The sequence below is a fragment of the Salvelinus namaycush genome, chromosome 26, assembly GCF_016432855.1.
Source record: "Salvelinus namaycush isolate Seneca chromosome 26, SaNama_1.0, whole genome shotgun sequence".
In the NCBI taxonomy this organism is placed as follows: domain Eukaryota; kingdom Metazoa; phylum Chordata; class Actinopteri; order Salmoniformes; family Salmonidae; genus Salvelinus; species Salvelinus namaycush.
In genome coordinates, this window is record NC_052332.1 from 36,754,945 (window position 1) to 36,768,255 (window position 13,311).

Here is a 13,311-nt window from a genome sequence, read left to right on the forward strand (position 1 = left end):
GCTGGGCCAATTATGCGCCGCGCTATGGGAGTCCCAATCACAGCCGGTTGTGATACAGCCTGGAATCAAACCAGGGTCTGTAGTGATGCCTCTAGCACTGAGATGCAGTGCCTAAGACCACTGTGCCACTCGGAAGCCAACGAGAGCCCCGGTAATCATAACAGCCATATTTCAACTAAAGAAAATGCTTAGTTGTAATGTCTTGTGATTTATGAGGGGGAGGGAGTTCACACCAGGATGTAAATATCACAACCGCTGTTCTGAGTGGGTTTCATATGTAGGTACATCATTGTAAATAAGAATTTGTTCTTAACTGACTTTCCTAGTTAAATAAAGGTTAAATTAAATACAAATTAAATAAAAGATATTTAGAGTTCAATCCCTGATAAATGTCCAAAACTCACAGCTGGAGAGCTTCCTGACTTATTGGAGTGATAATGGCTTGTTTGTGTGACACCTCTTTCTTCAGGAAGCTTTGTTGTGACTTTAACTAGGCTAGTACTAACAGAGAGATAAGACATGAGTTACAGCAGGTGGGGCCTACAGTATATACTGTACATACCAGTACCAGTCAAAAGTTTGGACACACCTACTCATTCAATGGTTTTTCTTTATTTGGACTATTTTCTACATTGTAGAATAATAGTGAAGACATTAAAACTATGAAATAACACATATGGAATCATGCAGTAACCAAAAAAGTGTTAAACAAATCAAAATATTTGTTTATATTTGAGATTCTTCAAAGTAGCCACCCTTTGCCTTGATGACAGCTTTGCACACTCTTGGAATTCTCTCAACCAGCTTCATGAGGTAGTCACCTGGAATGCATTTAAATTAAAAGGTGTGGAATTTCTTTCCTTAATGCGTTTGAGCCAATCAGCTGTATTGTGACAAAGTAGGGGTGGTATACTGAAAATAGCCCTATTTGGTAAAAGATCAAGTCCATATTATGGCAAGAACAGCTCAAATAAGAAAAGAGAAATGACAGTCCATCATTAGTTTAGGACATGAAGATCAGTCAATCCGGAAAATGTCAAAAACTTTGAAAGTTTCTTCAAGTACAGACGCAAAAACCATCAAGCGCTTTGATGAAACTGGCTCTCATGAGGTCCGCCACAGGAAAGGAAGACCCAGAGTTATCTCTGCTGCAGAGGGTTCATTAAAGTTACCAGCCTCAGAAACTGCAGCCAAAGTAAATGCTCAACATCAACTGTTCAGAGGAGACTGCGTGAATCAGGCCCTCATGGTCGATTGCTGCAAAGAAACCACTGCTAAAGGACACCAATCAGAAGAAGAGACTTGCTTGGGCCAAGAAACATGCGAAATGGACATTAGAGCGGTGGAAATCTGTCCTTTGGTTTGATGATTCTAAATTTGACATTTTTGGTTCCAGCCGCCATGTCTTTGTGAGATGCAGAGTAGGTGAACGGATGATCTCCGCATGTGTGGTTCCCACCATGAAGCACGGAGGAGGGGTGATGGTGTGGGGGTGCTTTACTGGTGACACTGTCTGTGATTTATTTAGAGTTCAAGGCTCATGTAACCGGCATGGCTACCACAGCATTCTGCAGCGATACGCCATCCCATCTGGTTTTCGCTTAGTGGGACTATCATGTGTTATTCAACAGGGCAATGTTTAAAACGTTTGTGGTTACTACATGATTCCATATGCGTTATTTCATAGTAATGATGTCTTCACTATTATTATACAATGTAGAAAATAGTAAAAATGAAGAAAACCCCTGGAATGAGTAGGTGTGTCCAAACTCTTGGACTGGTATTGTATATATTCCAAAAACTGAAAAATTGCTTCTTATTACATATCTAACTTGATATTTCGATTTTCACAAGTAGGTGGGGTTAAATGTGGAATGCCTGTCATTGGCCAAATGCACAGCCAACACTTCCTGTCCCTTCAAAGTAGTAGTTCAGCATTCTACCTTCATTGTATTCATATACCATGTCATCTGTTAATAGCTATTAATTCATCTACTAATGCCAATATAGTGATATTCCTCAATTTCTATTTTAGAATTAAAATAAGATAGTCACAAAAAATATGTTTATTGACCTATTAATGAAATGTTACTGTAAATGGTTAAACTGATATATCCTAGCTCCCTAGTTAACCATTAGTAATCTGAGCATCGTAGACTATATAATTTCTGAAGAGTTGTCATTTCAGAATGAGGGGTGCTGTAGCTCTGCTGGTGTTGCTACTCTGTTGAGGGCATGAGCTCAGGAAAGGAGGAGTGGTCAGACAACGGCATCATTCAACAGAGTGACCGTAAAGAGGTAGAGAACAGGGTGAGTTTCAGATTAAGAGCTAAATGACTGAGGCTACAGAGACGCCCCACAAATGTCTGGCCAGGCCACCACAAACACCTGCAGTTCACTCCTCTCCCCACCCGCCACCTACTCACACACACCTACAATTTAGGGAAGATCTAAGCCCGTATTCACAGTGTCTCAGAGTAGCATTGCTGATCTAGGATTACTGATCAGGGCCCCCTTTTCCATCAGAGGGTAAGATGGAGCCCTCACCATGTCACCAACCATCAATGACTCTCAGGCTAGGAGTTGTCTGGACAGGTCCTGGGTATCACGGATACTCACTCATACATATCCGTCTCTTCCATAAAACACACTCCTATCATAAACCATGGGGTAACATCAGAACTATATGTTTATATATTTGCCCAAGATCTGGCATTGGGAGACTACATCCAAGCAGAATCATAGATCTGTCACACAGAACAGACAATGACTCCCCCTGCTGCCTGTCTGTGTGAACTGAACTCAGTCCTCTACTACTACTGCTGCTGTTATACCGTTCTAAAGGACTGGTTTCCCAGACACAGGTTAAACCTAGTCCAGGACTAAAAGTCATTCTCCACTGAAAGAGCTTTTTAGTCCAGGACTAGGCTTAATCTGTGTCCGGGACACCGACCCATTGAGAACAACAAACCGTTAGATTTAAATATGGAAGTCCCATTTGGCTCAGTTGGTAAAGCATGGCACTTGTAATGCCAGGTTAGAGTGTTTCGATTCCCAGAGGACCAGCATAAAAAAAGTTTTAAAAATTATGCATTCACTACTGTAAGTCTCTCTGGATGAGGATGTCTGATAAATGACTGAAAAGTAATGTCAGACACGAACACAGATTTAAAATGTAATTTTATGTATAAAATGAAAACAGCTGTAAAACATGACCATGGTATAAAACACTGCAGCAATTACTCAACTTACATGACATAGAATTACACTAGAATGGAGAAGCACACTTCACAGACAGGAAGACCATTACTGATAGAGAAGAATCTCAAAGCGCTTAAAAGGCTAAATAACAAAACAGCAAATGTAAATAAAAAAAACAGAAGGATGAATTCAGGAAGTGAGAGGGAGTCAGTTCTTTGGAGAGGAAGTGGGAGAGAGGGGGGGGAGTGGGAGAGAGAGAGAGGGGGAGTGAGAGAGGGGGAGTAAGAGAGAGAGGGGGAGTGGGAGAGAGAGAGGGAGAGTGGGAGAGAGAGAGAGGGGGAGTGGGATCTCAGTCACAGACAGGCTGAGTCAAAGGTAGTGTTGCATCAACTAATGGTTGCATGTCATTGACTGACAGATTGCTGTATCATACGTGGTTAGCGGATACTTAACTAGAAGATTAACTGAACAACAGTAACATTTCTCTAGACAAACTAGTCAAAAGGCCAACGAGGATATCTGTGCTCAGTACACCTGGCATTCAAAATGGAAACCCCCCCCCGATATATTCCAAATCTGTCCCATTAAGTCGATGTTGAATGAGATTCAGCAACAGGCACAAACACTGAAAAACAGCAAACAGAACTAAACCTGCAGTTCTCATGTCTATTATCAGACAAGGGTTTACTGATATTAAGAGACATTAAAATTAACAAACTGATTCATTTCAATTAATGCATTTGAAATTGGTAAACAATGTTCCCACAGCAATCGTTTGTGTCAATTGCCTTTTAGCCTGTAGTTTCGTTTTAACACGAAACCTGACTTGTGTAATTATCAGCTCCAACTGTACTATAGTGTTACAGAGGCCTTCACTGGCATAACCCTGACATAGTCCCCACTGAGGAACGGGAAAATTCTCTCAGTGAAACTCAATGAAAATATTTGAGGGTTTTTGAAGAAACACCCAATACGTTGGTTATTGACAGGATCAGAAAGTGACACGGTTTCTTTGTCCCAGTCCAGCTGCACTCTGATCCTCTGGGGTTTCACTTTAAAGGGTTCAAGACAGTAACATGCATTCGGTGACACTTGGTCAATATAGTCACTCCCTTCTCTTGAGAGTACATACCAGACTCCACTAATATGCCACCGAGACGTCTCCTTCCTATCGCAAGACTCGATGGCTACACCTACTGCCCACTCTTTGCTGTCCCCAACCTCTACGTCCCAGCTGTGTATCCCCGAGCTGAAGCCCTCTGAGCCCAGGACAGCATAGCGGTGTTTAAACCTCTCTGGGTTGTCAGGAAGCTGCTGTTGGTCATCACTGAGTCTGCATGTGAAGCTGGTCAGGTCGCCAGACAGGATGAGATCTGGGTGAGCAGTGTTGGGGTCCAGAATCACAGGAGCTGAGAGGAGAGAGAACACACATTATTTTAAAGTGGGAACTCGTAGTAGTACGAGCAGGTCATTTTTATACAAAACGGATTACTTTTTTCCCCCTTCAGGATTGCGTCCCGTGATTTACACATATTGAAATAAGTGTGATATTGTTTATTTGTTTTATTACCTTGTATATTTTATTCTACACAATTGTAAAGCATCTTTTGGTCCTTGAAAAGCTCTATATAAGTCCTATGTATGTATTATTATTATCATCATCATAAAATAGTACTCACTGTACTCAACAATTTCCTGCATGTTCTCCCAGACTCTGAACTGCAGGTTGCCAAGGTGTCTGGCCACGTCGATCAGCGCTCCTGAAACCCTCTCTGGATCTGGCAATATGCACTGAACTCTGGGAGAACATTAAGGAGTCAGTGCTGCTGTAGGGTTGGGTTCAGAACCACAGAGGGGAGAGAACATCAAATCAAACTTATTTTGTCAAATGCACCGAATACAACAGGTGTAGACTTTACCATGAAATGCTTACTTACAAGCCCTTAACCAACAGTGTAGTTCAAGAAGAGTTAAGAAAATATTTACCAAATAAACTAAAGTAAAAAGTAACAATAACGATGCTATATACAGGGGGTACCGGTACCGAATCAGTGTGCGGGGGGTACAGGTTAGAGGTAGTCAGTGCTGCTGTAGTGTTGGGTTCAGAACCACAGAGAGGATAGAAACAAGAGGAAGATCCCTTACCTTTTCTTGATGACCTCGTAGTCCTGCGGGAGAACAAAGTGTCAGATTAGACATGAAATGATCCACGTTGTAGAAGTATCATCTCTACTTAAAACAGAGGGAGATGTTTATTTTTTGTTTCTTACCTGTAGCAAAGAGATGTTTTCAGCCCCTAGCTCTTCCTCTAGGGTTTGGATGGTGTCAGAAAGGGACGATATCTCTCTGTTCATCTCCTCAATCTTCCTCATCATCATTTGACTCTTGTAGTCTTCGTCCTGCTTCAGGGCAGCTATCCTGACTACCGTTTCATTTCGTAGAAACTGGTGAAGCTCCTCAAACTGTTCCCTTATTTTCCTCTCCGTGGACAGGGCCTGGCTCTGAAGACAAAATATCCAGAGCTTGAGATGAGTTTTAAAAAGTGTATTCACCACGTGCACAGGATACAACAGGTGTTATACAGTACAATGAAATTCTTACCTTGAGAGCTGTTTCCCAACAATGCAGTGATGATGATAATAATAATAATATTTAGATACTAATATAATATTACTAATAAAATAGATACTAACATAAGACAATAATTTAGATGCTAATAATAGAAATATAGATAGATAAATAATAATTTAGATACTAATAATATAAATAATGATAATAGATAATAATTTAGATAATAATTGAAATAGATAACTTTAAATACTAATAATATAGATAATAATAAAGAGAAGATATGCGAGTCAAAGAAACAAGAATGCAAGTATATACATTCAATGTTCAGGGGTACTGGAGTGGTTGAGGTGGGTTTATACATACAGTGACTGGTAGAAGGATATACATGTAAACAGGGCTGAAAAGTGACTGGTAACAGGAATATATACACGTACACTTGAAGTCGGAAGTTTTCATACACTAATTTTGGAGTCATTAAAATTCGTTATTCAAACACTCCACAATTTTCTTGCCAAAACTATCGTTTATTAACATGTCGGTTAGGACATCTACTTTGTGCATGACAAGTAATTTTTCAAACAATTGTTTACAAACAGATATTTTCACTGTATCACAATTCCAGTTGGTCAGAAGTTTACACACACTAAGTTGACTGTGCCTTTAAACAGCTTGGAAAACTCCAGAAAATCATGTCATGGCTTTAGAAGCTTCTGATAGGCTAATTGACATCATTTGAGTCAATTGGAGGTGTACCTGTGGATGTATTTCAAGGCCTACCTTCAAACCCAGTGCCTCTTTGCTTGACATCATGGGAAAATCAAAAGAAATCAGCCAAGAAAATTGTAGACCTCCACAAGTCTGGTTCATCCTTGGGAGCAATTTCCAAATGCCTGAAGGTACCACACGTTCATCTGTACAAACAATAGTACGCAAGTATAAACACCATATCCACAGTAAAACAAGTCCTATATCGACATACCCTGAAAGGCCGCTCAGCAAGGAAGAAGCCATAGCTCCAAAACCGCCACAAAAAAAGCCAGACTACGGTTTGCAATGGGGACAAAGATGGTACTTTTTGGAGAAATGTCCTCTGGTCTGATGAAACAAAAATAGAACTGTTTGGCCATAATGAGCATTGTTATGTTTGGAGGAAAAAGGTGGAGGCTTGCAAGCCGAAGAACACCATCCCAACCGTGAAGCACGGGGGTGGCAGCATCATGTTATGGGGGTGCTTTGCTGCAGGAGGGACTGGTGCATTTCACAAAATAGATGGCATCATGATGCAGGAAAATTGTGGATATATTGAAGCAACATCTCAAAACATCAGTCAGGAAGTTAAAGCTTGGTCGCAAATGGGTCTTCCAAATGGACAATGACCCCAAGCATACTTCCAAAGTTGTGGCAAAATGGCTTAAGGACAACAAAGTCAAGGTATTGGAGTGGCCATCACAAAGCCCTGACATCAATCCCATAGAACATTTGTGGGCAGACCTGAAAAAGCATGTTCGAGCAAGGAGGCCCTACAAACCTGACTTAGTTACACCAGCTCTGTCAGGAGGAATGGGCCAAAATTCACCCAACTTATTGTGGGAAGCTTGTGGAAGGCTACCCGAAACATTTGACCCAAGTTAAACAATTTAAAAGGCAATGCTACCGAATAATAATTGAGTGTATGTAAACTTCTGACCCACTGGGAATATGATGAAAGAAATAAAAGCTGAAATAAATCTCTATTATTCTGACATTTCAAATTCTTAAAATAAAGTGGTGATCTTAAATGACCTAAGACAGGGTCTTTTAAATGTCAGGAATTGTGAAAAACTGAGTTTGAATGTATTTGGCTAAGGTTTACGTAAACTCCTGACTGTACATACACACAGAAAAAAAAAACATGCAACAATATCACATTTTTTACTGACTTAGTTCAAAAGAAGGAAATAAGTAAATTGAAAAATCAATGCATTTCACATGAATGGGCAGGGGCCCACCGACTTGGGATCCAGGTCCACCCACTGGGGAACCAGGCCCAGCCAAAAAAATACTTTTTTTTTTCCATTCAAAAGTGATTTATTACAGACAGAAATACCCCCTCCATACTGCCAAATTACTGCACCTGTGTAATGAGCATGCTATTTAATCAGCTTCTTAATATGCCACACCTGTCAGGTGGATGGATAATCTTGGCAAAGGAGAAATGCTCATTAACAGGGATGTAAACAAATGTGCACAACATTTTTGTGCATATGGAATATTTCTGGGATCTTATATTTCAGCTCATGAAACATGGGACAAGCACATGTTGCGTTTATATTTTTGTTCAGTATAAATACTTATGGTAATATATACACAGAACCTCGGGGAAAAAAGAAACGTCTTCTCACTGTCAACTGCGTTTATTTTCAGCAAACTTAACATATGTTCATACAAATATTTACACATCAAGATTCAACAACAGACAAACTGAACAAGTTCAACAGACATGTGACTAACAGATATGAAATAATGTGTCCCTGAACAAAGGGGGTGTCAAAATCAAAAGTAAGTCAGTATCTGGTGTGGCCACCAGCTGCATTAAGTACTGCAGTGCATCTCCTCCTCATGGACTGCACCAGATTTTCCAGTTCTTGCTGTGAAATGTTACCCCACTCTTCCACCAAGGCACCTGCAAGTTCCCGGACATTTCTGGGGGGAATGGTCCTAGCCCTCACCCTCCGATCCAACAGGTCCCAGACGTGCTCAATGGGATTTAGATCCGGTCTCTTCGCTGGCCATGGCAGAACACTGACATTCCTGTCTTGCAGGAAATCACTCACAGAACGAGCAGTATGGCTGGTGGCATTGTCATGCTGGAGGGTCAAGTCAGGATGAGCCTGCAGGAAGGGTACCACATGAGGGAGGAGGTGGTCTTCCCTGTAACGCACAGCGTCGGGATTGCCTGCAATGACAACAAGCTCAGTCCAATGATGCTGTGACACACCGCCCCAGACCATGACGGACCCTCCACCTCCAAATCGATCCCGCTCCAGAGTACAGGCCTCGGTGTAACGCTCATTCCTTTGACGATAAACGCAAATCCAAATCACCCCTGCTGAGACAAAACCACCGTCAGCGAAGAGCACTATTTGCCAGTCCTGTCTGGTCCAGCGACAGTGGGTTTGTGCCCATAGGCGACGTTGTTGCCGGTGATGTCTGGTGAGGACCTGCCTTACAACTGGCCTACAAGCCCTCAGTCCAGCCTCTCTCAGCCTATTGCGGACAGTCTGACACTGATGGAGGGATTGTGCGTTCCTGGTGTAACTCGGGCCGTTGTTGTTGCCATCCTGTACCTGTCCCGCAGGTGTGATGTTCAGATGTACCGATCCTGTGCAGGTGTTGTAACACGTGGTCTGCCACTGCGAGGACGATCAGCTGTCCGTCCTTTCTCCCTGTAGCGCTGTCTTAGGTGTCTCACAGTACGGACATTGCAATTTATTTCCCTGGCCACATCTGCAGTCCACATGCCTGCTTGCAGCATGCCTAAGGCACGTTCACCCAGATGAGCAGGGACCCTGGGCATCTCTTTTGTGTGTTTTTCAGAGTCAGTAGAAAGGCCTCTTTAGTGTCCTAAGTTTGCATAACTGTGACCTTAATTGCCTACCATCTGTAAGCTGTTAGTGTCTTAAGGACTGTTCCACAGGTGCATGTTCATTAATTGTTTATGGGTCATTGAACAAGCATGGGAAACAGTGTTTAAACCCTTTACAATGAAGATCTGTGAAGTTATTTGGATTTTTATGAATTATCTTTGAAAGACAGGGTCCTGAAAAGGGGGCCTTTCTTTTTTTGCTGAGTTCATATAAACAGGAGTAAAAGTGACCAGTAGCAGGATAAATACTAATGGTAATCAATAGACAGCAGCTTAATGGAGTAATACATCTAATGGAGTGGGTAGAGACCTGTGAATGGGCATAGAATCAGTGTGGATAGTCTGTGGGAGAAGGAGCGCAGTAGTTGTTAGTCATTTAACAGTCTTACGGCCAGGGGATAGAAGCCATTTAGGAGTCTGTTTGTCTGAGCCTTTATGAAGCGGTACCGCCTGCCAGACGGGAGCAAAGAGAACAGTCCATGTGTCGAGTGGCTGGAGTCTTTGCCCATTTTTTCAGGCCTCGCTCAGACACCGCCTGGCATGTATGTCCGCATGTGTACGGGTACACACCAGTGGAGTACCGGCACCTCAAATGTTCTACTGCACCTCATAGAATATTGGCACTAAAATATGATTGGTACCAGCACCTATTATTTCAGCCCACTAAATCTCTAATATTACTATTTACCGATGGAAAATGTCCCTAACTTTCAAAACAATTCCCTCGTTTACCAGAAATCGTGGTTGGAAAACTCCTGGAATTGAGAGGGAATAAGGTGGACATCCAGTAATCCTCCAACCAGGATTTCTAGAAAACCAGGGAATTTTGTAACCCTACTATTGTTATTCTTTAAGGTCATACGGTTCATCCACAAATCCAGGGAACTAAGGGAAACTTAGCCAGCAGATCTGGCCGCTTGCTTACAGCTGCACTATGGTGCGACAGGCTTCCTGGTTAGGTCAAGACACCGCAGAGTCGATGGGAGATATGGCTCAGAAAACATACCTCAACCCAAGGAGAAATGCTTTTTACTCCAGATTATCTCATCTGTTACACCGAGAAGATTGAACGACTGCTAGTTCTGGAAAACTGCCCTTTTAGTCCTCATGCTAGGTAGCAGAAGCCACAGCAGCCATTTTGGAATGGCAGTGTCAGACTATCAGCTACATCGTTGTTCAACGCAATGTGCTGGAAATGTGATGTTGGAAGGGGAAATGGCGCAAATGGATGTTCTGTTTGAATCAGATGGCGTGTCGAGTGGAGATGAGTGAGAAGAATTGTATTACGGTGGTGAATACAAAAGGAAATAAGGATGAGTTAACTGGGAGATCAGTTTGAAGTCTATAAAAATCGTGGATGCGTTGGATAAGGTGGCGTTCGGTGACAGTAACAAGAAATTGGCTTATTTTGGTTTCTATGGAACAGAAGGAGAGTGCTCTGCACCTCTAGAAGATATAGGTTGGAAATGTGTTGCGTGAGGATCTTCAATGCAGGGAACCTATCAAGGATGTCATCTCTGGGGTGATGCTAGAAGCGAATGCGAAGGATATACGTGATAAATTGGATCATCTGGTTGGTGCACACCGAATGACCCACATGGAAAGAAGATGCCCACTCCATCCATTCTATTGTTTTTTTGATGAGGAGTCTCTCCCTTCTCACAGGTATTTGAGTTTAGTAGGATTCCCTGTGAGAGGGAGGTGAACAGTGAGATGTTGTTTGATGCAGTCCACAGAATGCCAAGAGTGTGAAATGCTGTCATCAAGGCAAAGGGTGGCTACTTTGAAGAATCTCAAATATATTTTGATTTGTTTAACACTTTTTTGGTTCCTATATGTTTCCATGTGTGTCATTTCATAGTTTTGATGTCTTCATTATTATATATATTTTTTAAATGGAATGAGTAGGTGTGCCCAAACTTTTGACTGGTACTGTGTGTGTGTGTGTGTGTGTGTGTGTGTGTGTGTGTGTGTGTGTGTGTGAGATATATATATATATATATATCTATTTGTATTTTACCCCCTTTTTCTCCTCAATTTTGATCTTGTCTCATCGCTGCAACTCCCCAACGGGCTCAGGAGGCGAAGGTCGAGTCATGAGTCCTCTGAAAAATGACCCACCAAACTGCACCTCAACACCGGCCCGCTTAACTCGGAAGGCAGCAGCACCAATGTGTCGGAGGAAACACTGTTCAACTGACGACCGAAGTCAGCCTGCAGGAACCCGGCCCGCCACAAGGAGTCACTAGAGCACGATGAGCCAAGTAAAGCCGCCACAGCCAAACTCTCCCCTAACCCGGACGGCGCTGGGCCAATTGTGTGCCGCCCTATGGGACTCACGGTCACGGCCGGTCGTGACACCACCTGGGATCGAACCCAGGTCTGTAGTGATGCCTTAGACCGCTATGCCACTCCGGAGGCCTGGCTCTGCGGTGTCTTAATCTACACAGGTAGCCGGTCCGACCGTTGCGCAGCTGTAAGCAAGGAGTCAGATCTGCTGGCTGAGGGAAACTCGACAACAGAAACATAAAAGCCAAAAGCTACTCAGTTCTTACCGTGATAGTATCTGCCGTTTGAACACAAGTTCGACTGTCTGCCTCAAGGACCTCCAGTTTGTTCTGTAGGAGCTTCAGCACAGACTCCTGGAATGAAACAGTAACATTTTAAATATATCAGTTTACTGAGAATACATTTTCTCTAAAGGGCATCAGCACCTACACTAAGCAGTGGTGTTCCGTAATTGTTGCTTTTTTTAAAGGAAAAAGTTAAATGTAACAGGCATTTATTCTATTGCCACACAGTTTTTATTTCTCACTCACCTTGTATTCTTTGGCAGCTTCGTCCATGGGGCAGAACTTGTGGTTTGTGTGTAACTCAGAAGTCTGGCATACCAGGCAAGCAGGTTGTCCGTGGTCCCGACAGAAAAGTTTGTATTTCTCCCCATGCAGACTGCAGAGGACACCTGCTGATGCTTTCTCCTTCGAGTAGGCCTCACAGAGGTTCTTCAAAGCCCGGTTGAGGGGTGCATCACTGAGTTTTGATCTTTTCCTACAGACTGGACATTCCTTCACTTCTTTCTCCCTCCAGTAGCCATGTATACAGTCCATACAGAAGCTGTGGCTACACAACAGGATGACTGGGTCTCTGAAAATGTCTCGGCATACGGGACAAGTGAGGTCCTCCTCTGGAAGAGAAGATGTGGTGGCCATTTTCCCCCTCAAATCACAAGTCTTCCTTCGGGAAAAATAACAACCGTACTGGCAAACTTTCACGTGAGTTTCGCTGCTAACTCAAACAAGCACTCGCTTGCTGTTTCGTTATTGTTTCTTGACGTATTGTTTGTAACACATGTAGCTTACACTTGCAACGTATTGAGTAATACAATAAATTGAACTTACTTCTTTGCTGTGAAGGCAAGTGAGCTGTGTTGTTATTGTGGCTCTTCTTCTATAACGTTATGGCCATCCGCAAACAAACGATTGAAGTGTTGTTATCGCATACCGCTATGACGCATGCAAGAATAACTAAGTACTTCCGGTTAACGGATTTTTGGAATCCTTCAGAATTTCTTCTTCTTCTATGGTATATTGACGATCACACATCCCGCCATCTACTATGCGGGATGGAAACATGATTTACCCGAAAAACGTAACTACCAAAAAATTAATCAAAAAACTGTTATGTTAAAAAATAAATAAAACATGTGATCCATACACAGGCTCCAGTTGAAAATGGGAGTGCGGGTTCTCAGGCGCCAGTACCCCTTGTAGGTCTTCATTTTCAAAAACGATTCTGCCGCAGCCACAACCATGTCCAGTTTCTTCGACTTCTTTGCGACTTGTGCTGTACTGTTTATAACTGGCAATGAACGCAATAAAATCCAACTTTTTAACACGCAGGGTATTTTCTGTCAG

The 13,311-nt window shown here is 42.5% G+C and overlaps 1 protein-coding gene across 2 annotated transcripts; it reads right to left on the reverse strand.

Annotated features, from left to right (window-relative positions):
• Positions 1 to 3,163: 3,163 nt before the first annotated feature.
• Positions 3,164 to 12,921, reverse strand: LOC120021768 (zinc-binding protein A33-like). 2 transcript variants are annotated; one of them, XM_038965617.1, is made up of 7 exons: positions 12,796 to 12,918; positions 12,217 to 12,631; positions 11,953 to 12,039; positions 5,472 to 5,702; positions 5,347 to 5,369; positions 4,881 to 4,999; positions 3,164 to 4,610 (listed from the first exon to the last, which is right to left on the reverse strand). In XM_038965617.1, the coding sequence occupies exons 2-7, from the start codon at positions 12,604 to 12,606 to the stop codon at positions 4,054 to 4,056; spliced, it is 1,407 nt and encodes a 468-aa protein (XP_038821545.1). In that variant the 5' UTR covers positions 12,607 to 12,631; positions 12,796 to 12,918; the 3' UTR covers positions 3,164 to 4,053. The 2 variants fall into 2 exon arrangements, with proteins under 2 accessions (XP_038821545.1, XP_038821544.1); XM_038965616.1 differs by having other exon boundaries at positions 12,217 to 12,921.
• Positions 12,922 to 13,311: the final 390 nt, after the last annotated feature.

Coding starts and splice junctions, on each gene's coding strand:
- LOC120021768 (XM_038965616.1), bottom strand. CDS start 12,606: ATGGCCACCACATCTTCTCTTCCAGAGGAGGACCTCACTTGTCCCGTA. Junction 12,040..12,216: donor AAGCTGCCAAAGAATACAAG/GTGAGTGAGAAA, acceptor GTTTCATTCCAG/GAGTCTGTGCTGAAGCTCCT. Junction 4,611..4,880: donor GCAGGAAATTGTTGAGTACA/GTGAGTACTATT, acceptor CTCTCCTCTCAG/CTCCTGTGATTCTGGACCCC.